Source organism: Ascaphus truei, chromosome 2 (assembly GCF_040206685.1).
Source record: "Ascaphus truei isolate aAscTru1 chromosome 2, aAscTru1.hap1, whole genome shotgun sequence".
NCBI classification, from domain to species: domain Eukaryota; kingdom Metazoa; phylum Chordata; class Amphibia; order Anura; family Ascaphidae; genus Ascaphus; species Ascaphus truei.
In genome coordinates this window covers 2,115,174-2,141,492 of record NC_134484.1, presented here as the reverse complement: position 1 = coordinate 2,141,492, position 26,319 = coordinate 2,115,174, and the positions used below count along the sequence as shown (strand labels likewise).

General features: G+C 55.7%; 1 protein-coding gene across 2 annotated transcripts in view; it reads right to left on the bottom strand.

Annotated features, from left to right (window-relative positions):
- Positions 1 to 26,319, bottom strand: part of LOC142474855 (5-oxoprolinase-like) — a 170,997-nt gene that overhangs the window by 43,789 nt on the left and 100,889 nt on the right. For both annotated transcript variants that reach the window (XM_075580995.1, XM_075581003.1), the window contains exons 5-9: positions 25,544 to 25,704; positions 24,646 to 24,747; positions 7,418 to 7,592; positions 6,171 to 6,355; positions 5,407 to 5,553 (exon numbers count right to left, since the gene is read on the bottom strand). In XM_075580995.1, the coding sequence (XP_075437110.1) occupies positions 5,407 to 5,553; positions 6,171 to 6,355; positions 7,418 to 7,592; positions 24,646 to 24,747; positions 25,544 to 25,704 (770 nt within the window). The remainder of the gene's footprint in view (positions 1 to 5,406; positions 5,554 to 6,170; positions 6,356 to 7,417; positions 7,593 to 24,645; positions 24,748 to 25,543; positions 25,705 to 26,319) is intronic.

The window sequence follows — 26,319 nt, the reverse complement described above, 5'->3', positions numbered from 1 at the left end:
GTACGGTGCCAGCGAGTCTGCCGGGGCTACCAGGTACGGTGCCAGCGAGTCTGCCGGGGCTACCAGGTACGGTGCCAGCGAGTCTGCCCGGGGCTTCCAGGTACGGTGCCAGAGAGTCTGCCGGGGCTACCAGGTACGGTGCCAGCAAGTCTGCCCGGGGCTGCCAGGTACGGTGCCAGCGAGTCTCCTGGGGCTTCCAGTTACGGTGCCAGCGAGTCTGCCCGGGCTTCCAGTTACGGTGCCAGCGAGTCTGCCCGGGCTACCAGGTACGGTGCCAGAGATTCTGTCGGGGCTACCAGGTACGGTGCCAGCAAGTCTGCCGGGGCTACCAGGTACGGTGCCAGAGAGTCTGCCGGGGCTACCAGGTACGGTGCCAGCAAGTCTGCCCGGGGCTACCAGGTACGGTGCCAGCGAGTCTGTCGGGGCTACCAGGTACGGTGCCAGCGAGTCTGCCGGGGCTACCAGGTACGGTGCCAGCGAGTCTGCCCGGGCTACCAGGTACGGTGCCAGCGAGTCTGCCCGGGCTACCAGGTACGGTGCCAGCGAGTCTGCCCGGGCTACCAGGTACGGTGCCAGCGAGTCTGCCGGGGCTACCAGGTACGGTGCCAGCGAGTCTGCCGGGGCTACCAGGTACGGTGCCAGCAAGTCTGCCCGGGCTACCAGGTACGGTGCCAGCGAGTCTGCCGGGGCTACCAGGTACGGTGCCAGCGAGTCTGCCGGGGCTACCAGGTACGGTGCCAGCGAGTCTGCCCGGGCTACCAGGTACGGTGCCAGCGAGTCTGCCCGGGCTACCAGGTACGGTGCCAGCGAGTCTGCCCGGGCTACCATGTACGGTGCCAGCGAGTCTGCCCGGGCTACCAGGTACGGTGCCAGCGAGTCTCCCGGGGCTACCAGGTACGGTGCCAGCGAGTCTGCCGGGGCTACCAGGTACGGTGCCAGAGAGTCTGTCGGGGCTACCAGTTACGGTGCCAGAGAGTCTGCCCGGGCTACCAGGTACGGTGCCAGCGAGTCTGCCCGGGGCTACCAGGTACGGTGCCAGAGAGTCTGCCGGGGCTACCAGGTACGGTGCCAGCAAGTCTGCCCGGGGCTACCAGGTACGGTGCCAGCGAGTCTGTCGGGGCTACCAGGTACGGTGCCAGCGAGTCTGCCGGGGCTACCAGGTACGGTGCCAGCGAGTCTGCCGGGGCTACCAGGTATGGTGCCAGCGAGTCTGCCCGGGCTACCAGGTACGGTGCCAGCGAGTCTGCCCGGGCTACCAGGTACGGTGCCAGCGAGTCTGCCGGGGCTACCAGGTACGGTGCCAGCGAGTCTCCCGGGGCTACCAGATATGGTGCCAGCAAGTCTGCCGGGGCTACCAGGTACGGTGCCAGCGAGTCTGCCGGGACTACCAGGTACGGTGCCAGCGAGTCTGCCGGGGCTACCAGGTACGGTGCCAGCGAGTCTTCCCGGGCTACCAGGTACGGTGCCAGCGAGTCTGCCGGGGCTACCAGGTACGGTGCCAGCGAGTCTCCCGGGGCTACCAGGTACGGTGCCAGCGAGTCTCCCGGGGCTACCAGGTACGGTGCCAGCGAGTCTGCCGGGGCTACCAGGTACGGTGCCAGCGAGTCTGCCGGGGCTACCAGGTACGGTGCCAGCGAGTCTGCCGGGGCTACCAGGTACGGTGCCAGCGAGTCTGCCGGGGCTACCAGGTACGGAGCCAGCGAGTCTGCCGGGGCTACCAGGTACGGTGCCAGCGAGTCTGCCGGGGCTACCAGGTACGGTGCCAGCGAGTCTGCCGGGGCTACCAGGTACGGAGCCAGCGAGTCTGCCGGGGCTACCAGGTACGGAGCCAGCGAGTCTGCCGGGGCTACCAGGTACGGTGCCAGCGAGTCTGCCGGGGCTACCAGGTACGGTGCCAGCGAGTCTGCCGGGGCTACCAGGTACGGAGCCAGCGAGTCTGCCGGGGCTACCAGGTACGGTGCCAGCGAGTCTGCCGGGGCTACCAGGTACGGTGCCAGCGAGTCTCCCGGGGCTACCAGGTACGGTGCCAGCGAGTCTCCCGGGGCTACCAGGTACGGTGCCAGCGAGTCTGCCGGGGCTACCAGGTACGGTGCCAGCGAGTCTGCCGGGGCTACCAGGTACGGAGCCAGCGAGTCTGCCGGGGCTACCAGGTACGGTGCCAGCGAGTCTGCCGGGGCTACCAGGTACGGTGCCAGCGAGTCTCCCGGGGCTACCAGGTACGGTGCCAGCGAGTCTGCCGGGGCTACCAGGTACGGTGCCAGCGAGTCTGCCGGGGCTACCAGGTACGGTGCCAGCGAGTCTGCCGGGGCTACCAGGTACAGTGCCAGCGAGTCTCCCGGGGCTACCAGGTACGGTGCCAGCGAGTCTGCCCGGGCTACCAGGTACGGTGCCAGCGAGTCTGCCGGGGCTACCAGGTACGGTGCCAGCGAGTCTGCATGGGGTCCGCAGTTCAAAGGGGAGAGGTTGTCCAGAGGTGTGAAAACGTTTGGTGGGCGAGGGAAGGGCGAGTGGCCAGGTCCAGCTACACAGGGCACCCCGTGGGGACACCTTTTGTAGTTGCCAGACCTGGTGGAGCCGGCGCAGCGGGTGGCAATGAGTTAGCCGGGGAGGACGCAGCCATAGAGTCTGCCCTCCTTTGGGCTAAAATCATATTTCCCGCTCACCCGGCTTTTCGACCCTGCTGGGCCCGCCTACTCCTGACGTCAGCCGGAGACGAGCTCCTCTTTCTATTGGCTAGTTGGGAGGGATTCCCACGCTCCGATTGGCTGCTCTTTCCCCTCCGTTCTGGGGATAGCCCAGCGGAGTGTATGTAAGGTGCTGACCAAGAGAGCGAGTGTGCGCAACCAGTGACTTGTGTCGATGAAGCGTGGCGGGCTTTTCAAGGTCGCTCTGTTTGAAATAACAGAGCGACCGGCTTCGTTAGCCGCGCAGAGAAACGAGGGACAAATTCTCATTTTAGAACGCGTCGGCAGCGGCGCGGAACTGAAGCCGAAAAGAGGACCAGTAGAACTAGGTGTATGTCCCGGCCAGGGTAAGCTCATCCAAGCGGGCGCCCTGCACCTAGGAAAGCCTAGGTTTCCCCCCAGACCCCCAGTAAGTGTATTTTTTACGGTTTATTGTGTATCTCTTCTTATTGTACACGGGTTTACCGAAATAAATCACAGTTTGTTTTTACCATCTTGTTTTGCCTGATGAATGATCCCGGAAATCTTTCAATGGTGTAAAAAGTACATGGTCTCCCCGTGGCAACTTCCACCCAAGTGAAATAAGTGTAGCCGCCCGTTGGGAACTACTAATTAGTGTAAGGCATCAAAAGCCTTAGCGGGTAGGATGTGGGGGTTCATACTGTGCGACACCCCCTCCCATCACACGGTACTGGGGGACTTGGCAGAAGCTGAGCCACTTTCTGCCTGGTGATAGAACGTCACCGATAGAGTATATATACCAGGGAGAAGTTTCCGGGAGTCAGGTTCCTGGGAGTAATACGTGGAGGAGCCTCGCTGTTCCTATGTATACGGGGAAGAGTTATATCTGTTCTGTCACTAGTTATTGTTTTATAGCGAGGGAAAGTAGCCCACTAAGATAGCGACCCTAAAGAGAAACCTTACAGTGTGTATATGTGAGAGGAAGACACTGCCCTACAGCAGCCCGCAGATAGGACTCCGCCACACGTCGGACCGTACAGGACATAACACAGACCCAGCATGCGCACAAGTGGGCGTCAGACGCGGGAGCTGGAATAGGGTTCGCCAGAGGGATGGATGTGACTTGGAGCCCGGAAGGACCCTCAACTACGGTGAGTGAGCAGGGGTGATACCAAGAGATGGGACAGGTCCAGTACACTACATAGAAACAAGCCATAGTACCTACATAGGGATACGACGAGGGTAACTAGGGAAGATGTCTTTACATACAAACAATGAGATGTATATGTGAAGAAAATGGGAGCGCATTAATAAAGGCAGGGTGCTCGGCTGGTTACCCTTATTTCGTATTGGGGATGAAGGGGTTAATTTTTCATGCACTGTACATGTCTTATTTTTCCCTCTGTCCCTTGTTGTCCCCATTTTGCAGGATTGTATGTGCTTGCAGTATAGTACATCCCAAGCACACACATATGGAAAATATAATTGTGAGAGAAGGGGAACATGTATGATCAATAAAGTGTATTTTTGCTGCAGGTTTTAAGAGACAAGCAGGATGAGGTTTTTTTTTCTCATGTCATTGAAATGCACACAAGAACCAAATGTTTTGACACCTATGAGCTGGGTCACTTGCCTATGCAAGCTTCAAAGCTAGCCTGCTGGGCCCACGCCTGTAAGTCTCTCTGGAAGTTGCATATCAAAAGACTCAGAGTAAGGGGGGTGTGAATTGGCCAGATGGATGCTAAATAGGAAATCCTGGTGACCATCTGTGCTAACTCACACCCTGAGTTTCCCCCTTCCAGTCTGAGAGGGGCCAGGTAAAGAGGAGTGCACCTATGCTAAGTAGCCAAGGGGCGTTGTCGCACATGCTCTGTGTGAACAGGAAACCCCTAGTGCCCACTCTCCAAACTGTGGGCAAGTAGGTGATTGGGGAATGATTACTTTCCCACGAGGGGGATTTGGTGGGTATGTTGGCGATAGGCTTCCAAATCCTATATACATCCCACCCAGGCTATCCCCATGGTCTTTCGTTTTTCATTCTACCATGTGAGCGGATTTCCAACATTATTCTAATAGCGGAGAAGAGCAGCAGCACATCACTGGAACGCAAATAGTCCTATTACATCGGAACCAAGGACCAAACTCTGCGTTAGGACACTGTGATTGCTGGGGTTTATTTGATTAACCCCAACGGACCAGAAAAGACTTTGCACATTCACAGAAGGATTGGGGCTGGCAATTTGTGCCCTTGCAAAAGGACTACATTTTAAAAGACAATCTTCTGGTGCTTTGCACCTTTCTGGACATTATCCCCTGTTCCTATACCAGTAAGTGTAATTATTAAGTGTATTCTGCAGTTGTCGTGTGTTTGCCTATCAAGGGAATAAATGTCAGTTTATTTTGCTCAACTTGTTCTGCTCAATTGGGATCCACGAAATATAAATGTATTATTAAGTGCGTCTCCCGTGACAGTATATATAATAGACATGTGTCAAAGAGACTAGCCCCCTGCTGGGATAAAGTATTACAGGAGTTCCTGGCGCCCATCATTATTACACCCGCGTACACGCCCAGGCTGCTCGGATCCGGCACCGTGACCAGGTAACAGAGACTGAGCTGAGCCCTGTATATAATCAGCGCATGTAAGCTCCTTTAGTGTCGGGCAGGATGGGTGACAGTAATGTATAGCATGTCCCACCGCTCTCGCGGAGCTGGAATGCAGCAGAAGTGACACTACTTTTAGGAAGGGATCCGCTGTTACCTCTTCCTTGTTGATCCGCACCCTCAGTCTTATTGGTGACCCATCATCCATGTGATCCTCAGACTCCACCTCCAGAGACCCCGTCTGGTTCTCCCATCGCTCTGCAAACTCTCTCAGCATGTCCCGGACAGACACCTCAGCGTTGGCCTGAGTGGGACAGAGACACAGGAATGGGGGGAGACACAGGACAGGATGTCACAGACATGCGGGGGGAGACGTCGCAGACATGCGGGGGGAGGCGTCGCAGACATTAGGGGGGAGGCGTCGCAGACATGTGGGGGGAGGCGTCGCAGACATGCGGGGGGAGGCGTCGCAGACATGCGCGGGGAGGCGTCACAGACATGCGGGGGAGGCGTCGCAGACATGCGGGGGGAGGCGTCGCAGACATGCGGGGGGACACATCGTAGACATGCGTGGGGAGGCGTCGCAGACATGCGGGGGAGGCATCGCAGATATGCGGGGGGAGGCATCGCAGATATGCGGGGGGAGGCATCGTAGATATGCGGGGGGAGGCGTCGCAGAGGGTTGTTTGATAGTGTAGCAATAAGTGAGCTCTTCTACGGAAGCGGATACCCTTTGCCGCTGTCCTCTCTTCCACAGGTCAAACATTACTTATCTACTAATGAGTTACCCCAGGAAACCAAGCAGAGCGGGAGAGAGGATACCGGGGAAGGCACCGGGGAAGGTGCCTGCAGGTACGAAGCATGGGCAATACAAATTCATTGGTTGGTGAGACGGTGCCCTCCTGTGGCTGGATATCTCACCTGGATATGCTCCATGTACGCCTGCACCACCTCCAGCCCATACACGTCTATCAGCTCGTTCACCAGTTGGATGCCCTTCTGGTTGGCTGCCACCTGCGCCCGTAGGTCAGACAGGTTGTCATGGAGGTTACGGGTCCCACTGCTGCCAGGGATGAGGCCCGGAGCCATCAGAGCCTCAGTGACAGCTGTAACGACACAGGGTCCGGGACAAGGTCACACGGGGGACTGAACTCAAACGTCGATGACTGGCTTTAAAATCAGGGCGGGGGAGGGGGGATTGTTGAAATAAAGTCTGAGCTGGCTATAGATGTCCATGGATCCCCCACACGTACGGGCGCCAGCAGGAGCGGGGTTCTGGTCTGCGCTAGTTACAGATCTCCACCGATCCACCACACGTACAGGCGCCAGCAGGAGCGGGGTTCTGAGTCTGAGCTGGTTACAGATCTCCACGGATCCACCACACGTACGGGCGCCAGCAGGAGCGGGGTTCTGGTCTGCGCTAGTTACAGATCTCCACGGATCCACCACACATACGGGCGCCAGCAGGAGCGGGGTTCTGAGTCTGAGCTGGTTACAGATCTCCATGGATCCCCCACACGTACGGGTGCCAGCAGGAGCGGGGTTCTGAGTCTGATCTGGTTACAGATCTCCACCGATCCACCACACGTACGGGCGCCAGCAGGAGCGGGGTTCTGGTCTGAGCACTTAATATGGGCTCCAGTGGATACTGTGGCTCAGTGGGAAGGTCACTGCCTTTTAAGTGGGCAGACTAAGTCTGAATCCCAGTGTCCGCGCCCTGTGACCTGGGCCAACTCCCGGTGCCAGGGAATAGCATTAGACTGTTAGCTCTTTGGGGCAGAATTCTCTGTGAGTACACGGTCAGCGCTACAGACTATACAAGATATTATTATTCAGATTATAATAGAGGAGTGTTTCCTCGCGCCGAACTGTGACAGTGATCTGATTAACCCATTCCCCGTGAGAAGTCCCTCCCTCCAGTCCTAGAGGTCTGACCTCCCCTCCTACGTGTCCCCCAGTCCTAGAGGTCTGACCTCCCCTCCTACGTGTCCCCCAGTCCTGGATGTCTGGCCTCTCCTGCCCCCTGCCCTCCAGTCCTGGACGTCTGACTTCTCCTGCCCCCTGCCCTCCAGTCCTGGATGTCTGACCTCTCCTGCCCCCTGCCCTCCAGTCCTGGACATCTGACCTCTTCTGCCCCCTGCCCTCGAGTCCTATAGCTCCCCCCTCACCTTCCTCCTGGAACTCTCCCTCTCGCACCAGTTTGAAGGAGATGAAGACGGCTCCCTCCTCCTGCAGGGACTTGGAGTGGGGGGGCATGGACCCTGGGGTGACCCCGCCGATGTCTGCGTGGTGCCCGCGGCTAGCCACGAAGAATACGGGGCGCGGAGCCTCCACCCGGAACACCTGAGAATGTGCAACGTACAATCATACAACTGTACCGCAGTATAGAGTGAGAATGAGTGTGAACAACGTACAATCCTACACCTCCACCACAGTATAGAGCGAGGAAGAGTATGTGCAACATACTATCATACACATGTACCGCAGTATAGAGTGAATCCGAGTATGTGCAACAAACAATTATACCTGTGAGGTTTGGGAAGCTCTGTACATGTGAAGAAGAGACCTGTGAGGTTTGGGAAGCTCTGTACATGTGAAGAAGAGACCTGTGAGGTTCGGAAAGCTCTGTACATGTGAAAAGAGACCTGTGAGGTTTGGGAAGCTCTGTACATGTGAAAAGACGTGTGAGGTCTGGGAAAGCTCTGTACATGTGAAGAAGAAACCTGTGAGGTTCAGAAAGCTCTGTACATGTGAAGAAGAGACCTGTGAGGTTTGGAGAGCTCTGTACAATTGAAGAGACCTGTGAGGTGTGGAAAGTTCTGTACCCATGAGGAAGAGACCTGCGAGTCTCTGATCACACTATTTCATCTATGACAAATTACTGTATCTTGTTGGTCTTGTGACAGAGCCTTAACCGCTGTCTAAAAAGGGCTCCAAATAGAAAGTATGTATCTGGCTGGGGAGTGCAACAGGGAGCTGGTTAATTGCAGCTACTGACAATAAGCCAGTCTCCCCCTGGCTCATCAGACAGGTAGAAAAGCCTCCTGCCTACACTGCAGGGAATCTCTCTACCACCAAGGATGTGTGTGCTGCCAGTGAGAGATCCCAGGGAACCTGCCCCCTCTATTCCAGGACACGGCGGCCCCTGGAAACTGTCAGAGGGTGCTGCCAGAGAGAGATCCCAGGGAACCTGCCCTTCTATTCCAGGACACAGCGGCCCCTGGAAACTGCCAGAGGGTGCTGCCAGAGAGAGATCCCAGGGAACCTGCCCCTCTATTCCAGGACACGGCGGCCCCTGGAAACTGCCAGAGGGTGCTGCCAGAGAGAGATCCCAGGGAACCAGCCCCTCTATTCCAGGACACGGCGGCCCCTGGAAACTGTCAGAGGGTGCTGCCAGAGAGAGATCCCAGGGAACCTGCCCCTCTATTCCAGGACACGGCGGCCCCTGGAAACTGTCAGAGGGTGCTGCCAGAGAGATCCCAGGGAACCTGCCCTTCTATTCCAGGACACGGCGGCCCCTGGAAACTGCCAGAGGGTGCTGCCAGAGAGAGATCCCAGGGAACCAGCCCTTCTATTCCAGGACACGGCGGCCCCTGGAAACTGTCAGAGGGTGCTGCCAGAGAGAGATCCCAGGGAACCAGCCCTTCTATTCCAGGACACGGCGGCCCCTGGAAACAGCCAGAGGGTGCTGCCAGAGAGAGATCCCAAGGAACCTGCCCCTCTATTCCAGGACACGGCGGCCCCTGGAAACTGCCAGAGGGTGCTGCCAGAGAGAGATCCCAGGGAACCTGCCCCTCTATTCCAGGACACGGCGGCCCCTGGAAACTGCCAGAGGGTGCTGCCAGAGAGAGATCCCAGGGAACCAGCCCCTCTATTCCAGGACACGGCGGCCCCTGGAAACTGCCAGAGGGTGCTGCCAGAGAGAGATCCCAGGGAACCTGCCCCTCTATTCCAGGACACGGCGGCCCCTGGAACCTGCCAGAGGGTGCTGCCAGAGAGAGATCCCAGGGAACCTGCCCCTCTATTCCAGGACACGGCGGCCCCTGGAACCTGCCAGAGGGTGCTGCCAGAGAGAGATCCCAGGGAACCTGCCCTTCTATACCAGGACACGGCGGCCCCTGGAACCTGCCAGAGGGTGCTGCCAGAGAGAGATCCCAGGGATCCTGCCCCTCTATTCCAGGACACGGCGGCCCCTGGAAACTGCCAGAGGGTGCTGCCAGAGAGAGATCCCAGGGAACCAGCCCCTCTATTCCAGCACACGGCGGCCCCTGGAAACTGCCAGAGGGTGCTGCCAGAGAGAGATCCCAGGGAACCTGCCCCTCTATTCCAGGACACGGCGGCCCCTGGAAACTGCCAGAGGGTGCTGCCAGAGAGAGATCCCAGGGAACCTGCCCCTCTATTCCAGGACACTGCGGCCCCTGGAACCTGCCAGAGGGTGCTGCCAGAGAGAGATCCCAGGGAACCTGCCCCTCTATTCCAGGACACGGCGGCCCCTGGAAACTGCCAGAGGGTGCTGCCAGAGAGATCCCAGGGAACCAGTCCTTCTATTCCAGGACACATCGGCCCCTGGAAACTGCCAGAGGGTGCTGCCAGAGAGATCCCAGGGAACCTGCCCTTCTATTCCAGGACACGGCGGCCCCTGGAAACTGTCAGAGGGTGCTGCCAGAGAGAGATCCCAGGGAACCATCCCTTCTATTCCAGGACACAGCGGCCCCTGGAAACTGCCAGAGGGTGCTGCCAGAGAGAGATCCCAGGGAACCTGCCCCTCTATTCCAGGACACAGCGGCCCCTGGAAACTGCCAGAGGGTGCTGCCAGAGAGAGATCCCAGGGAACCAGCCCTTCTATTCCAGGACACGGCGGCCCCTGGAAACTGTCAGAGGGTGCTGCCAGAGAGAGATCCCAGGGAACCAGCCCCTCTATTCCAGGACACGACGGCCCCTGGAAACTGCCAGAGGGTGCTGCCAGAGAGAGATCCCAGGGAACCTGCCCCTCTATTCCAGGACACAGCGGCCCCTGGAAACTGTCAGAGGGTGCTGCCAGAGAGATCCCAGGGAACCAGCCCCTCTATTCCAGGACACGGCGGCCCCTGGAAACTGCCAGAGGGTGCTGCCAGAGAGATCCCAGGGAACCTGCCCCTCTATTCCAGGACACGGCGGCCCCTGGAAACTGCCAGAGGGTGCTGCCAGAGAGAGATCCCAGGAAACCTGCCCCTCTATTCCAGGACACGGCGGCCCCTGGAAACTGCCAGAGGGTGCTGCCAGAGAGAGATCCCAGGGAACCTGCCCTTCTATTCCAGGACACGGCGGCCCCTGGAAACTGTCAGAGGGTGCTGCCAGAGAGATCCCAGGGAACCTGCCCTTCTATTCAAGGACACGGCGGCCCCTGGAAACTGTCAGAGGGTGCTGCCAGAGAGATCCCAGGGAACCTGCCCTTCTATTCCAGGACACGGCGGCCCCTGGAAACTGCCAGAGGGTGCTGCCAGAGAGAGATCCCAGGGAACCAGCCCTTCTATTCAAGGACACAGCGGCCCCTGGAAACTGCCAGAGGGTGCTGCCAGAGAGAGATCCCAGGGAACCTGCCCCTCTATTCCAGGACACAGCGGCCCCTGGAAACTGTCAGAGGGTGCTGCCAGAGAGATCCCAGGGAACCAGCCCTTCTATTCCAGGACACGGCGGCCCCTGGAAACTGCCAGAGGGTGCTGCCAGAGAGAGATCCCAGGGAACCTGCCCCTCTATTCCAGGACACGGCGGGCCCTGGAAACTGCCAGAGGGTGCTGCCAGAGAGAGATCCCAGGGAACCTGCCCCTCTATTCCAGGACACAGCGGCCCCTGGAAACTGCCAGAGGGTGCTGCCAGAGAGAGATCCCAGGGAACCAGCCCTTCTATTCCAGGACACGGCGGCCCCTGGAAACTGTCAGAGGGTGCTGCCAGAGAGAGATCCCAGGGAACCAGCCCTTCTATACCAGGACACGGCGGCCCCTGGAAACTGCCAGAGGGTGCTGCCAGAGAGAGATCCCAGGGAACCAGCCCCTCTATTCCAGGACACGGCGGCCCCTGGAACCTGCCAGAGGGTGCTGCCAGAGAGAGATCCCAGGGAACCAGCCCCTCTATTCCAGGACACGGCGGCCCCTGGAAACTGCCAGAGGGTGCTGCCAGAGAGAGATCCCAGGGAACCAGCCCCTCTATTCCAGGACACGGCGGCCCCTGGAAACTGTCAGAGGGTGCTGCCAGAGAGAGATCCCAGGGAACCAGCCCCTCTATTCCAGGACACGGCGGCCCCTGGAAACTGTCAGAGGGTGCTGCCAGAGAGAGATCCCAGGGAACCTGCCCCTCTATTCCAGGACACGGCGGCCCCTGGAAACTGTCAGAGGGTGCTGCCAGAGAGAGATCCCAGGGAACCTGCCCCTCTATTCCAGGACACAGCGGCCCCTGGAACCTGCCAGAGGGTGCTGCCAGAGAGAGATCCCAGGGAACCAGCCCCCTCTATACCAGGACACGGAGGCCCCTGGAAACTGCCAGAGGGTGCTGCCAGAGAGAGATCCCAGGGAACCTGCCCCTCTATTCCAGGACACAGCGGCCCCTGGAAACTGCCAGAGGGTGCTGCCAGAGAGAGATCCCAGGGAACCTGCCCCTCTATTCCAGGACACGGCGGCCCCTGGAAACAGCCAGAGGGTGCTGCCAGAGAGAGATCCCAGTGAACCAGCCCCTCTATTCCAGGACACGGCGGCCCCTGGAAACTGCCAGAGGGTGCTGCCAGAGAGAGATCCCAGGGAACCTGCCCCTCTATTCCAGGACACGGCGGCCCCTGGAAACTGCCAGAGGGTGCTGCCAGAGAGAGATCCCAGGGAACCTGCCCCTCTATTCCAGGACACGGCGGCCCCTGGAAACTGTCAGAGGGTGCTGCCAGAGAGAGATCCCAGGGAACCATCCCTTCTATTCCAGGACACAGCGGCCCCTGGAAACTGCCAGAGGGTGCTGCCAGAGAGAGATCCCAGGGAACCTGCCCTTCTATTCCAGGACACGGCGGCCCCTGGAACCTGCCAGAGGGTGCTGCCAGAGAGAGATCCCAGGGAACCTGCCCTTCTATTCCAGGACACAGCGGCCCCTGGAAACTGCCAGAGGGTGCTGCCAGAGAGAGATCCCAGGGAACCTGCCCCTCTATTCCAGGACACGGCGGCCCCTGGAAACTGCCAGAGGGTGCTGCCAGAGAGAGATCCCAGGGAACCTGCCCCTCTATTCCAGGACATAGCGGAACCTGGAAACTGCCAGAGGGTGCTGCCAGAGAGAGATCCCAGGGAACCTGCCCCTCTATTCCAGGACACGGCGGCCCCTGGAACCTGCCAGAGGGTGCTGCCAGAGAGAGATCCCAGGGAACCTGCCCCTCTATTCCAGGACACGGCGGCCCCTGGAAACTGTCAGAGGGTGCTGCCAGAGAGAGATCCCAGGGAACCAGCCCTTCTATTCCAGGACACAGCGGCCCCTGGAAACTGCCAGAGGGTGCTGCCAGAGAGATCCCAGGGAACCTGCCCCTCTATTCCAGGACACAGCGGAACCTGGAAACTGCCAGAGGGTGCTGCCAGAGAGAGATCCCAGGGAACCTGCCCCTCTATTCCAGGACACAGTGGAACCTGGAAACTGTCAGAGGGTGCTGCCAGAGAGAGATCCCAGGGAACCTGCCCTTCTATTCCAGGACACGGCGGCCCCTGGAAACTGCCAGAGGGTGCTGCCAGAGAGAGATCCCAGGGAACCAGCCCCTCTATTCCAGGACACGGCGGCCCCTGGAAACTGCCAGAGGGTGCTGCCAGAGAGAGATCCCAGGGAACCTGCCCCTCTATTCCAGGACATAGCGGAACCTGGAAACTGCCAGAGGGTGCTGCCAGAGAGAGATCCCAGGGAACCTGCCCCTCTATTCCAGGACACGGCGGCCCCTGGAAACTGCCAGAGGGTGCTGCCAGAGAGAGATCCCAGGGAACCAGCCCTTCTATTCAAGGACACAGCGGCCCCTGGAAACTGTCAGAGGGTGCTGCCAGAGAGATCCCAGGGAACCTGCCCCTCTATTCCAGGACACGGCGGCCCCTGGAAACTGCCAGAGGGTGCGCCCCTGGAACACCAACCCAGACCCTGGACTGCGGGAAGGAGCACCCCGATACCAGGTACCTCTATGCACTTTGAGGTCAGAGGTTGGCAAGAGGGCTAGCCTCCCAGCCCTGCAGATAAGGACTGGGAAGTGTGAGTCAGTCCTTACACAGGGATTGACCTGTAAGAAAATGTGTTTTTCCTCTAAAATTCAAGCATATGAATGATGATTACAGGCATACCCCGGTTTAAGGACACTCACTTTAAGTACACTCGCGAGTAAGTACATATCGCTCAATAGGCAAACAGCAGCTCACGCATGCGCCTGTCAGCACGTCCTGAACAGCAATACCGGCTCCCTACCTGTACCGAAGCTGTGCGCAAGCGGGGAGACTATAGAGCCTGTTACACATGCGTTATATACATCAGTTATGCACGTATATGATGTTTGCAGTACAGTAAATGCATCGATAAGTGGGGAAAAAGGGAGTGCTTCACTTTAAGTACATTTTCACTTTACATACATGCTCCGGTCCCATTGCGTACGTTAATGCGGGGTATGTCTGTACAGGACAATTGTTGAAAAGATGTCTTACAAAGATAAGAAAATATGGGTAATTGATTTTAACACTGGAATGAGCTCTGAAGGTTTGTTCTAGAACTTATAATGTCAAATCTTCCTACATTCAGTTACATGTGAAGTGGTTTAAGTAAAAGAGGTGTGGTTAACCCATTCTAAAAGCCAGAATAGGCACAAAGGTAATACAGTGCAATGGTTTAAGTAAAAGAGGTGTGGTTAACCCATTCTAACAGCCAGAATAGGCACAAAGGTAATACAGTACAATGGTTTAAGTAAAAGAGGTGTGGTTAACCCATTCTAACAGCCAGAATAGGCACAAAGGTAATACAGTGCAATGGTTTAAGTAAAAGAGGTGTGGTTAACCCATTCTAACAGCCAGAATAGGCACAAAGGTAATACAGTACAATGGTTTAAGTAAAAGAGGTGTGGTTAACCCATTCTAACAGCCAGAATAGGCACAAAGGTAATACAGTACAATGGTTTAAGTAAAAGAGGTGTGGTTAACCCATTCTAACAGCCAGAATAGGCACAAAGGTAATACAGTACAATGGTTTAAGTAAAAGAGGTGTGGTTAACCCATTCTAACAGCCAGAATAGGCACAAAGGTAATACAGTACAATGGTTTAAGTAAAAGAGGTGTGGTTAACCCATTCTAACAGCCAGAATAGGCACAAAGGTGATACAGTACAATGGTTTAAGTAAAAGAGGTGTGGTTAACCCATTCTAACAGCCAGAATAGGCACAAAGGTAATACAGTACTATGGTTTAAGTAAAAGAGGTGTGGTTAACCCATTCTAACAGCCAGAATAGGCACAAAGGTGATACAGTACAATGGTTTAAGTAAAAGAGGTGTGGTTAACCCATTCTAACAGCCAGAATAGGCACAAAGGTAATACAGTACAATGGTTTAAGTAAAAGAGGTGTGGTTAACCCATTCTAACAGCCAGAATAGGCACAAAGGTAATACAGTACAATGGTTTAAGTAAAAGAGGTGCGGTTAACCCATTCTAACAGCCAGAATAGGCACAAAGGTAATACAGTACAATGGTTTAAGTAAAAGAGGTGCGGTTAACCCATTCTAACAGCCAGAATAGGCACAAAGGTAATACAGTACAATGGTTTAAGTAAAAGAGGTGCGGTTAACCCATTCTAACAGCCAGAATAGGCACAAAGGTAATACAGTACAATGGTTTAAGTAAAAGAGGTGTGGTTAACCCATTCTAACAGCCAGAATAGGCACAAAGGTAATACAGTACAATGGTTTAAGTTGCTTGGGGAAGAAGCTCAGCAAATGGTAGATGAGTTATAATACAGTAGGCAGCGGGGGTACAGCTGCCGAAATCATTTCTCATAATGAGCCTGAGTTCCTCATATGTTCTGTGACAAACAGCTTACTCCGGGGCTCCGCCGTCTGTCCGGGACGGTTAGAACACGGTCTTTTAGGGTAGGTTAAATGATGAGGCGTCACGTACTGTTCCTTTAAACAGGCTGGGCCTGGTTTATTCAGTCCCAGGCACTGAGACTGCCACAGTGCATACAACAGAAAACACATCAAAACAAAAGCTGCTCACCTGAGCGATAACTTAACTTAGATTTTCCCTAACTCAGGGTGGAAGTGGCTTATCCACTTCCAACAACAAAATAAGGTACTTTGCAGTTTTAGACAAAAAGAACAGAATTATTTAACCTGTTTGGGGAGAGGCTTTACCCCTCTCTGCCTCCAGCAGCCTTCCTGTCTCCAGGCTCTTGGGGAGAGGGAAGAGGAACCAGGAAATCAGTCTTAACTACCTGATTTCTAATTAGCATGACAGGTGACAGAAATCAGGCAGCAGACAAACTCTGGTCTGGATCCCTCATCCCTCAGTTCCAGCGCTTGCCAAACTGTGGGATGGAGTGCATGTATTATAAGGCTGCACTCCCAGGCCAAACAGGATAGAAACTGTTCAGTATCCTGGGAGCCCTATATATGGAATTTATTACCATCCCCTGGTTTCTGTCACAGTTCATAAAGAGATATTATACAGTATGAGACCAGCAGTACAACATCATGTATGTATATATCATGTCAGGACACAACACATCACGCTAAGATGACTGACAGGGTAGTTTTGTCTGGATAAATATCCAGCAGGTTTAGCTGAGACGTGAGGAGAATCAGGATTTATCATCATCATCAAGATTCAATAGAAAGATTAGGAAACATATGTAATCATCAATCGCAATATGCAATCATCAATCGCAATATGCAATCATCAATCGCAATATGCAATCATCAATCGCAAAATACAATCATCAATCGCAATATGCAATCATCAATCGCAATATGCAATCATCAATCGCAATATGCAATCATCAATCGCAATATGCAATCATCAATCGCAAAATACAATCATCAATCGCAATATGCAATCATCAATCGCAATATGCAATCATCAATCGCAATATGCAATCATCAATCGCAATATGCAATTATCAATCGCAATATGCAATCATCAATCGCAATATGCAATCATCAATCGCAATATGCAATCATCAATCTCAATATGCAATCATCTAAATCAATATGCAATCATCATTCACAATATGCAATCATCATTCACAATATGCAATCATCAATCACAATATTCTAACCTATTTGAAATGTCATCAATATTTTTACTATTTTTGTATGCCAGGCTCTGAGAAAGGGTACTTACTGGGGTAATAACAGTGAGGTCTAGGAAGCATGGGGCGGGATACTCTCAGGAAGGGTACTTACTGGGGTAATAACAGTGAGGTCTAGGAAGCATGGGGCGGGATACTCCCAGGAAGGGTACTTACCGGGGTAATAACAGTGAGGTCTAGGAAGCATGGGGCGGGATACTCTCAGAAAGGGTACTTACCGGGGTAATAACAGTGAGGTCTAGGAAGCATGGGGCGGGATACTCTCAGGAAGGGTACTTACCGGGGTAATAATAGTGAGGTCCGGGAGGCATGGGGCGGGATACTCTCAGGAAGGGTACTTACCGGGGTAATAACAGTGAGGTCCAGGAAGCATGGGGCGGGATACTCTCAGAAAGGGTACTTACCGGGGTAATAACAGTGAGGTCTAGGAAGCATGGGGCGGGATACTCTCAGGAAGGGTACTTACCGGGGTAATAACAGTGAGGTCGGGGAAGCATGGGGCGGGATACTCTCAGGAAGGGTACTTACCGGGGTAATAACAGTGAGGTCCGGGAAGCATGGGACGGGATACTCTCAGGAAGGGTACTTACCGGGGTAATAACAGTGAGGTCCAGGAAGCATGGGGCGGGATACTCTCAGGAAGGGTACTTACCGGGGTAATAACAGTGAGGTCCGGGAAGCATGGGGCGGGATACTCTCAGGAAGGGTACTTACCGGGGTAATAACAGTGAGGTCCAGGAAGCATGGGGCGGGATACTCTCAGGAAGGGTACTTACCGGGGTAATAACAGTGAGGTCCAGGAAGCATGGGGCGGTATACTCTCAGGAAGGGTACTTACCGGGGTAATAACAGTGAAGTCCGGGAAGCATGGGGCGGGATACTCTCAGGAAGGGTACTTACCGGGGTAATAACAGTGAGGTCCAGGAAGCATGGGGCGGTATACTCTCAGAAAGGGTACTTACCGGGGTAATAACAGTGAGGTCCGGGAAGCATGGGGCGGGATACTCTCAGGAAGGGTACTTACCGGGGTAATAACAGTGAGGTCGGGGAAGCATGGGGCGGGATACTCTCAGAAAGGGTACTTACCGGGGTAATAACAGTGAGGTCCGGGAAGCATGGGGCGGGATACTCTCAGAAAGGGTACTTACCGGGGTAATAACAGTGAGGTCGGGGAAGCATGGGGCGGGATACTCTCAGGAAGGGTACTTACCGGGGTAATAACAGTGAGGTCGGGGAAGCATGGGGCGGGATACTCTCAGGAAGGGTACTTACCGGGGTAATAACAGTGAGGTCCGGGAGGCATGGGCGGGATACTCTCAGAAAGGGTACTTACCGGGGTAATAACAGTGAGGTCCGGGAAGCATGGGGCGGGATACTCTCAGGAAGGGTACTTACCGGGGTAATAACAGTGAGGCCCGGGAAGCATGGGGCGGGATACTCTCAGGAAGGGTACTTACCGGGGTAATAACAGTGAGGTCCGGGAAGCATGGGGCGGGATACTCTCAGGAAGGGTACTTACCGGGGTAATAACAGTGAGGTCCAGGAAGCATGGGGCGGGATACTCTCAGGAAGGGTACTTACCGGGGTAATAACAGTGAGGTCCGGGAAGCATGGGACGGGATACTCTCAGGAAGGGTACTTACCGGGGTAATAACAGTGAGGTCCGGGAAGCATGGGGCGGGATACTCTCAGGAAGGGTACTTACCGGGGTAATAACAGTGAGGTCCGGGAAGCATGGGGCGGGATACTCTCAGGAAGGGTACTTACCGGGGTAATAACAGTGAGGTCGGGGAGGCATGGGGCGGGATACTCTCAGGAAGGGTACTTACCGGGGTAATAACAGTGAGGTCCGGGAAGCATGGGGCGGGATACTCTCAGAAAGGGTACTTACCGGGGTAATAACAGTGAGGTCCGGGAAGCATGGGGCGGGATACTCTCAGGAAGGGTACTTACCGGGGTAATAACAGTGAGGTCCGGGAAGCATGGGGCGGGATACTCTCAGGAAGGGTACTTACCGGGGTAATAACAGTGAGGTCCGGGAAGCATGGGGCGGGATACTCTCAGGAAGGGTACTTACCGGGGTAATAACAGTGAGGTCCGGGAAGCATGGGCGGGATACTCTCAGGAAGGGTACTTACCGGGGTAATAACAGTGAGGTCGGGGAAGCATGGGGCGGGATACTCTCAGGAAGGGTACTTACCGGGGTAATAACAGTGAGGTCGGGGAAGCATGGGGCGGGATACTCTCAGGAAGGGTACTTACCGGGGTAATAACGGTGAGGTCGGGGAGGCATGGGGCGGGCTACTCTCAGGAAGGGTACTTACCGGGGTAATAACGGTGAGGTCCAGGAAGCATGGGGCGGGATACTCTCAGGAAGGGTACTTACCGGGGTAATAACGGTGAGGTCCAGGAAGCATGGGGCGGGATACTCTCAGGAAGGGTACTTACCAGGGTAATAACAGTGAGGTCCAGGAAGCATGGGGCGGTATACTCTCAGGAAGGGTACTTACCGGGGTAATAACAGTGAGGTCCGGGAAGCATGGGGCGGGATACTCTCAGGAAGGGTACTTACCGGGGTAATAACAGTGAGGTCCAGGAAGCATGGGGCGGTATACTCTCAGAAAGGGTACTTACCGGGGTAATAACAGTGAGGTCCGGGAAGCATGGGGCGGGATACTCTCAGGAAGGGTACTTACCGGGGTAATAACAGTGAGGTCCGGGAAGCATGGGGCGGGATACTCTCAGGAAGGGTACTTACCGGGGTAATAACAGTGAGGTCCGGGAAGCATGGGGCGGGATACTCTCAGAAAGGGTACTTACCGGGGTAATAACGGTGAGGTCCGGGAAGCATGGGGCGGGATACTCTCAGAAAGAGTACTTACCGGGGTAATAACGGTGAGGTCCGGGAGGCATGGGGCGGGATACTCTCAGGAAGGGTACTTACCGGGGTAATAACGGTGAGGTCGGGGAGGCATGGGGCGGGATACTCTCAGGAAGGGTACTTACCGGGGTAATAACAGTGAGGTCCGGGAAGCATGGGGCGGGATACTCTCAGAAAGGGTACTTACCGGGGTAATAACAGTGAGGTCCGGGAAGCATGGGCGGGATACTCTCAGGAAGGGTACTTACCGGGGTAATAACAGTGAGGTCCGGGAAGCATGGGCGGGATACTCTCAGGAAGGGTACTTACCGGGGTAATAACAGTGAGGTCCAGGAAGCATGGGGCGGGATACTCTCAGAAAGGGTACTTACCGGGGTAATAACAGTGAGGTCGGGGAAGCATGGGGCGGGATACTCTCAGGAAGGGTACTTACCGGGGTAATAACAGTGAGGTCCGGGAAGCATGGGGCGGGATACTCTCAGGAAGGGTACTTACCGGGGTAATAACGGTGAGGTCGGGGAGGCATGGGCGGGATACTCTCAGAAAGGGTACTTACCGGGGTAATAACAGTGAGGTCCGGGAAGCATGGGGCGGGATACTCTCAGGAAGGGTACTTACCGGGGTAATAACAGTGAGGTCCGGGAAGCATGGGGCGGGATACTCTCAGGAAGGGTACTTACCGGGGTAATAACAGTGAGGTCGGGGAAGCATGGGGCGGGATACTCTCAGGAAGGGTACTTACCGGGGTAATAACGGTGAGGTCGGGGAGGCATGGGGCGGGATACTCTCAGGAAGGGTACTTACCGGGGTAATAACGGTGAGATCGGGGAAGCATGGGGCGGGATACTCTCAGGAAGGGTACTTACCGGGGTAATAACAGTGAGGTCCGGGAGGCATGGGCGGGATACTCTCAGAAAGGGTACTTACCGGGGTAATAACAGTGAGGTCCGGGAAGCATGGGGCGGGATACTCTCAGGAAGGGTACTTACCGGGGTAATAACAGTGAGGCCCGGGAAGCATGGGGCGGGATACTCTCAGGAAGGGTACTTACCGGGGTAATAACAGTGAGGTCCGGGAAGCATGGGGCGGGATACTCTCAGGAAGGGTACTTACCGGGGTAATAACAGTGAGGTCCGGGAAGCATGGGGCGGGATACTCTCAGGAAGGGTACTTACCGGGGTAATAACGGTGAGGTCGGGGAGGCATGGGGCGGGATACTCTCAGGAAGGGTACTTACCGGGGTAATAACAGTGAGGTCGGGGAAGCATGGGGCGGGATACTCTCAGGAAGGGTACTTACCGGGGTAATAACAGTGAGGTCCGGGAAGCATGGGGCGGGATACTCTCAGGAAGGGTACTTACCGGGGTAATAACAGTGAGGTCCGGGAAGCATGGGGCGGGATACTCTCAGAAAGGGTACTTACCGGGGTAATAACGGTGAGGTCCGGGAAGCATGGGGCGGGATACTCTCAGAAAGAGTACTTACCGGGGTAATAACGGTGAGGTCCGGGAGGCATGGGGCGGGATACTCTCAGGAAGGGTACTTACCGGGGTAATAACGGTGAGGTCGGGGAGGCATGGGGCGGGATACTCTCAGGAAGGGTACTTACCGGGGTAATAACAGTGAGGTCCGGGAAGCATGGGGCGGGATACTCTCAGAAAGGGTACTTACCGGGGTAATAACAGTGAGGTCCGGGAAGCATGGGCGGGATACTCTCAGGAAGGGTACTTACCGGGGTAATAACAGTGAGGTCCGGGAAGCATGGGCGGGATACTCTCAGGAAGGGTACTTACCGGGGTAATAACAGTGAGGTCCAGGAAGCATGGGGCGGGATACTCTCAGAAAGGGTACTTACCGGGGTAATAACAGTGAGGTCGGGGAAGCATGGGGCGGGATACTCTCAGGAAGGGTACTTACCGGGGTAATAACAGTGAGGTCCGGGAAGCATGGGGCGGGATACTCTCAGGAAGGGTACTTACCGGGGTAATAACGGTGAGGTCGGGGAGGCATGGGCGGGATACTCTCAGAAAGGGTACTTACCGGGGTAATAACAGTGAGGTCCGGGAAGCATGGGGCGGGATACTCTCAGGAAGGGTACTTACCGGGGTAATAACAGTGAGGCCCGGGAAGCATGGGGCGGGATACTCTCAGGAAGGGTACTTACCGGGGTAATAACAGTGAGGTCCGGGAAGCATGGGGCGGGATACTCTCAGGAAGGGTACTTACCGGGGTAATAACAGTGAGGTCCGGGAAGCATGGGGCGGGATACTCTCAGGAAGGGTACTTACCGGGGTAATAACGGTGAGGTCGGGGAGGCATGGGGCGGGATACTCTCAGGAAGGGTACTTACCGGGGTAATAACAGTGAGGTCGGGGAAGCATGGGGCGGGATACTCTCAGGAAGGGTACTTACCGGGGTAATAACGGTGAGGTCGGGGAGGCATGGGGCGGGATACTCTCAGGAAGGGTACTTACCGGGGTAATAACGGTGAGATCGGGGAAGCATGGGGCGGGATACTCTCAGGAAGGGTACTTACCGGGGTAATAACAGTGAGGTCCGGGAGGCATGGGCGGGATACTCTCAGAAAGGGTACTTACCGGGGTAATAACAGTGAGGTCCGGGAAGCATGGGGCGGGATAGTCTCAGGAAGGGTACTTACCGGGGTAATAACAGTGAGGCCCGGGAAGCATGGGGCGGGATACTCTCAGGAAGGGTACTTACCGGGGTAATAACGGTGAGGTCCGGGAGGCATGGGGCGGGATACTCTCAGGAAGGGTACTTACCGGGGTAATAACGGTGAGGTCGGGGAGGCATGGGGCGGGATACTCTCAGGAAGGGTACTTACCGGGGTAATAACAGTGAGGTCCGGGAAGCATGGGGCGGGATACTCTCAGAAAGGGTACTTACCGGGGTAATAACAGTGAGGTCCGGGAAGCATGGGCGGGATACTCTCAGGAAGGGTACTTACCGGGGTAATAACAGTGAGGTCCGGGAAGCATGGGCGGGATACTCTCAGGAAGGGTACTTACCGGGGTAATAACAGTGAGGTCCAGGAAGCATGGGGCGGGATACTCTCAGAAAGGGTACTTACCGGGGTAATAACAGTGAGGTCGGGGAAGCATGGGGCGGGATACTCTCAGGAAGGGTACTTACCGGGGTAATAACAGTGAGGTCCGGGAAGCATGGGGCGGGATACTCTCAGGAAGGGTACTTACCGGGGTAATAACGGTGAGGTCGGGGAGGCATGGGCGGGATACTCTCAGAAAGGGTACTTACCGGGGTAATAACAGTGAGGTCCGGGAAGCATGGGGCGGGATACTCTCAGGAAGGGTACTTACCGGGGTAATAACAGTGAGGCCCGGGAAGCATGGGGCGGGATACTCTCAGGAAGGGTACTTACCGGGGTAATAACAGTGAGGTCCGGGAAGCATGGGGCGGGATACTCTCAGGAAGGGTACTTACCGGGGTAATAACAGTGAGGTCCGGGAAGCATGGGGCGGGATACTCTCAGGAAGGGTACTTACCGGGGTAATAACGGTGAGGTCGGGGAGGCATGGGGCGGGATACTCTCAGGAAGGGTACTTACCGGGGTAATAATAGTGAGGTCGGGGAAGCATGGGGCGGGATACTCTCAGGAAGGGTACTTACCGGGGTAATAACGGTGAGGTCGGGGAGGCATGGGGCGGGATACTCTCAGGAAGGGTACTTACCGGGGTAATAACGGTGAGATCGGGGAAGCATGGGGCGGGATACTCTCAGGAAGGGTACTTACCGGGGTAATAACAGTGAGGTCCGGGAGGCATGGGCGGGATACTCTCAGAAAGGGTACTTACCGGGGTAATAACAGTGAGGTCCGGGAAGCATGGGGCGGGATACTCTCAGGAAGGGTACTTACCGGGGTAATAACAGTGAGGCCCGGGAAGCATGGGGCGGGATACTCTCAGGAAGGGTACTTACCGGGGTAATAACAGTGAGGTCCGGGAAGCATGGGGCGGGATACTCTCAGGAAGGGTACTTACCGGGGTAATAACAGTGAGGTCCGGGAAGCATGGGGCGGGATACTCTCAGGAAGGGTACTTACCGGGGTAATAACGGTGAGGTCGGGGAGGCATGGGGCGGGATACTCTCAGGAAGGGTACTTACCGGGGTAATAACAGTGAGGTCGGGGAAGCATGGGGCGGGATACTCTCAGGAAGGGTACTTACCGGGGTAATAACAGTGAGGTCCGGGAAGCATGGGGCGGGATACTCTCAGGAAGGGTACTTACCGGGGTAATAACAGTGAGGTCCGGGAAGCATGGGGCGGGATACTCTCAGGAAGGGTACTTACCGGGGTAATAACAGTGAGGTCCAGGAAGCATGGGACGGGATACTCTCAGGAAGGGTACTTACCGGGGTAATAACAGTGAGGTCCGGGAAGCATGGGGCGGGATACTCTCAGGAAGGGTACTTACCGGGGTAATAACAGTGAGGTCCGGGAAGCATGGGGCGGGATACTCTCAGGAAGGGTACTTACCGGGGTAATAACAGTGAGGTCGGGGAGGCATGGGGCGGGATACTCTCAGGAAGGGTACTTACCGGGGTAATAACAGTGAGGTCCGGGAAGCATGGGGCGGGATACTCTCAGGAAGGGTACTTACCGGGGTAATAACAGTGAGGTCCGGGAAGCATGGGGCGGGATACTCTCAGGAAGGGTACTTACCGGGGTAATAACAGTGAGGTCCGGGAAGCATGGGCGGGATACTCTCAGGAAGGGTACTTACCGGGGTAATAACAGTGAGGTCGGGGAAGCATGGGGCGGGATACTCTCAGGAAGGGTACTTACCGGGGTAATAACAGTGAGGTCCAGGAAGCATGGGGCGGGATACTCTCAGAAAGGGTACTTACCGGGGTAATAACAGTGAGGTCCGGGAAGCATGGGCGGGATACTCTCAGGAAGGGTACTTACCGGGGTAATAACAGTGAGGTCGGGGAAGCATGGGGCGGGATACTCTCAGGAAGGGTACTTACCGGGGTAATAACAGTGAGGTCGGGGAAGCATGGGGCGGGATACTCTCAGGAAGGGTACTTACCGGGGTAATAACGGTGAGGTCGGGGAGGCATGGGGCGGGATACTCTCAGGAAGGGTACTTACCGGGGTAATAACGGTGAGGTCCAGGAAGCATGGGGCGGGATACTCTCAGGAAGGGTACTTACCGGGGTAATAACGGTGAGGTCGGGGAGGTGGCTGCCTCCAGCACACGGGTGATTGCTCAGTATGACGTCTCCTTCTCTCAGATCGTCCTGCAGGTTCCTGATCTGAAACACAAGGGACACGGGAGCCTCATTTACTCCAACGGGAGCCTCATTTACTCCAACGGGAGCCTCATGTACTCCAACGGGAGCCTCATGTACTCCAACGGGAGCCTCATGTACTCCAACGGGAGCCTCATTTACTCCAACGGGAGCCTCATGTACTCCAACGGGAGCCTCATGTACTCCAACGGGAGCCTCATGTACTCCAACGGGAGCCTCATGTACTCCAACGGGAGCCTCATGTACTCCAACGGGAGCCTCATGTACTCCAACGGGAGCCTCATGTACTCCAACGGGAGCCTCATGTACTCCAACGGGAGCCTCATTTACTCCAACGGGAGCCTCATGTACTCCAACGGGAGCCTCATGTACTCCAACGGGAGCCTCATGTACTCCAACGGGAGCCTCATTTACTCCAACGGGAGCACGATCCTATCCCACACAGGGACTAGGAATGTACAGTACAGATTGTATGATACTGCATTACAGAGGGGGGCTGAGTATGTTATGTAAATAAAGTGCTGACAGTGTATGTTGTCCTGCACAACTTTACACCCCGTACATAAAGCTTGGCCCCCTGCAGACGCACTTACCAGAACTCCCTCCTACTGTCTCTGTACGTTCTCCCTACCTACCAATTAGACTGTAAGCTCCTCGGAGCAGGGACTCCTCTTCCTTAATGTTACTTTGTGTCTGAAGCACTTATTCCCATGACCTGTTATTTATATTATCTGTTATTTATTTGATTACCACATGTATTACTACTGTGACGCGCTATGTACATTAATGGTGTCCTCACCTGGAACTGGACGGTCTCCTGCATGGCTCCGAGGTGGACAGGGATATGGGGGGCGTTGGACACCAAGCCCCCGTCAGGACCAAAGAGAGCGCAGGAGAAGTCCAGGCGCTCCTTGATGTTGGTGGAGATGGCCGTTCTCTGCAGGATACGACCCATTTGTTCTGTCCGAGAGAGAGAGACGTGTGAGGTAGGGGGAGTAGTGAAACACAGCGTGAGGTAGGGGAGTAGTGAGACACAGCGTGAGGTAGGGGAGTAGTGAGACACAGCGTGAGGTAGGGGAGTAGGGAGACACAGCGTGAGGTAGGGGAGTAGTGAGACACAGCGTGAGGTAGGGGAGTAGTGAGACACAGCGTGAGGTAGGGGAGTAGTGAGACACAGCGTGAGGTAGGGGAGTAGGGAGACACAGCGTGAGGTAGGGGAGTAGTGAGACACAGCGTGAGGTAGGGGAGTAGGGAGACACAGCGTGAGGTAGGGGAGTAGGGAGACACAGCGTGAGGTAGGGGAGTAGTGAGACACAGCGTGAGGTAGGGGAGTAGTGAGACACAGCGTGAGGTAGGGGAGTAGTGAAACACAGCGTGAGGTATGGGAGTAGTGAGACACAGCGTGAGGTAGGGGAGTAGTGAGACACAGCGTGAGGTAGGGGAGTAGTGAGACACAGCGTGAGGTAGGGGAGTAGTGAGACACAGCGTGAGGTAGGGGAGTAGGGAGACACAGCGTGAGGTAGGGGAGTAGTGAGACACAGCGTGAGGTAGGGGAGTAGGGAGACACAGCGTGAG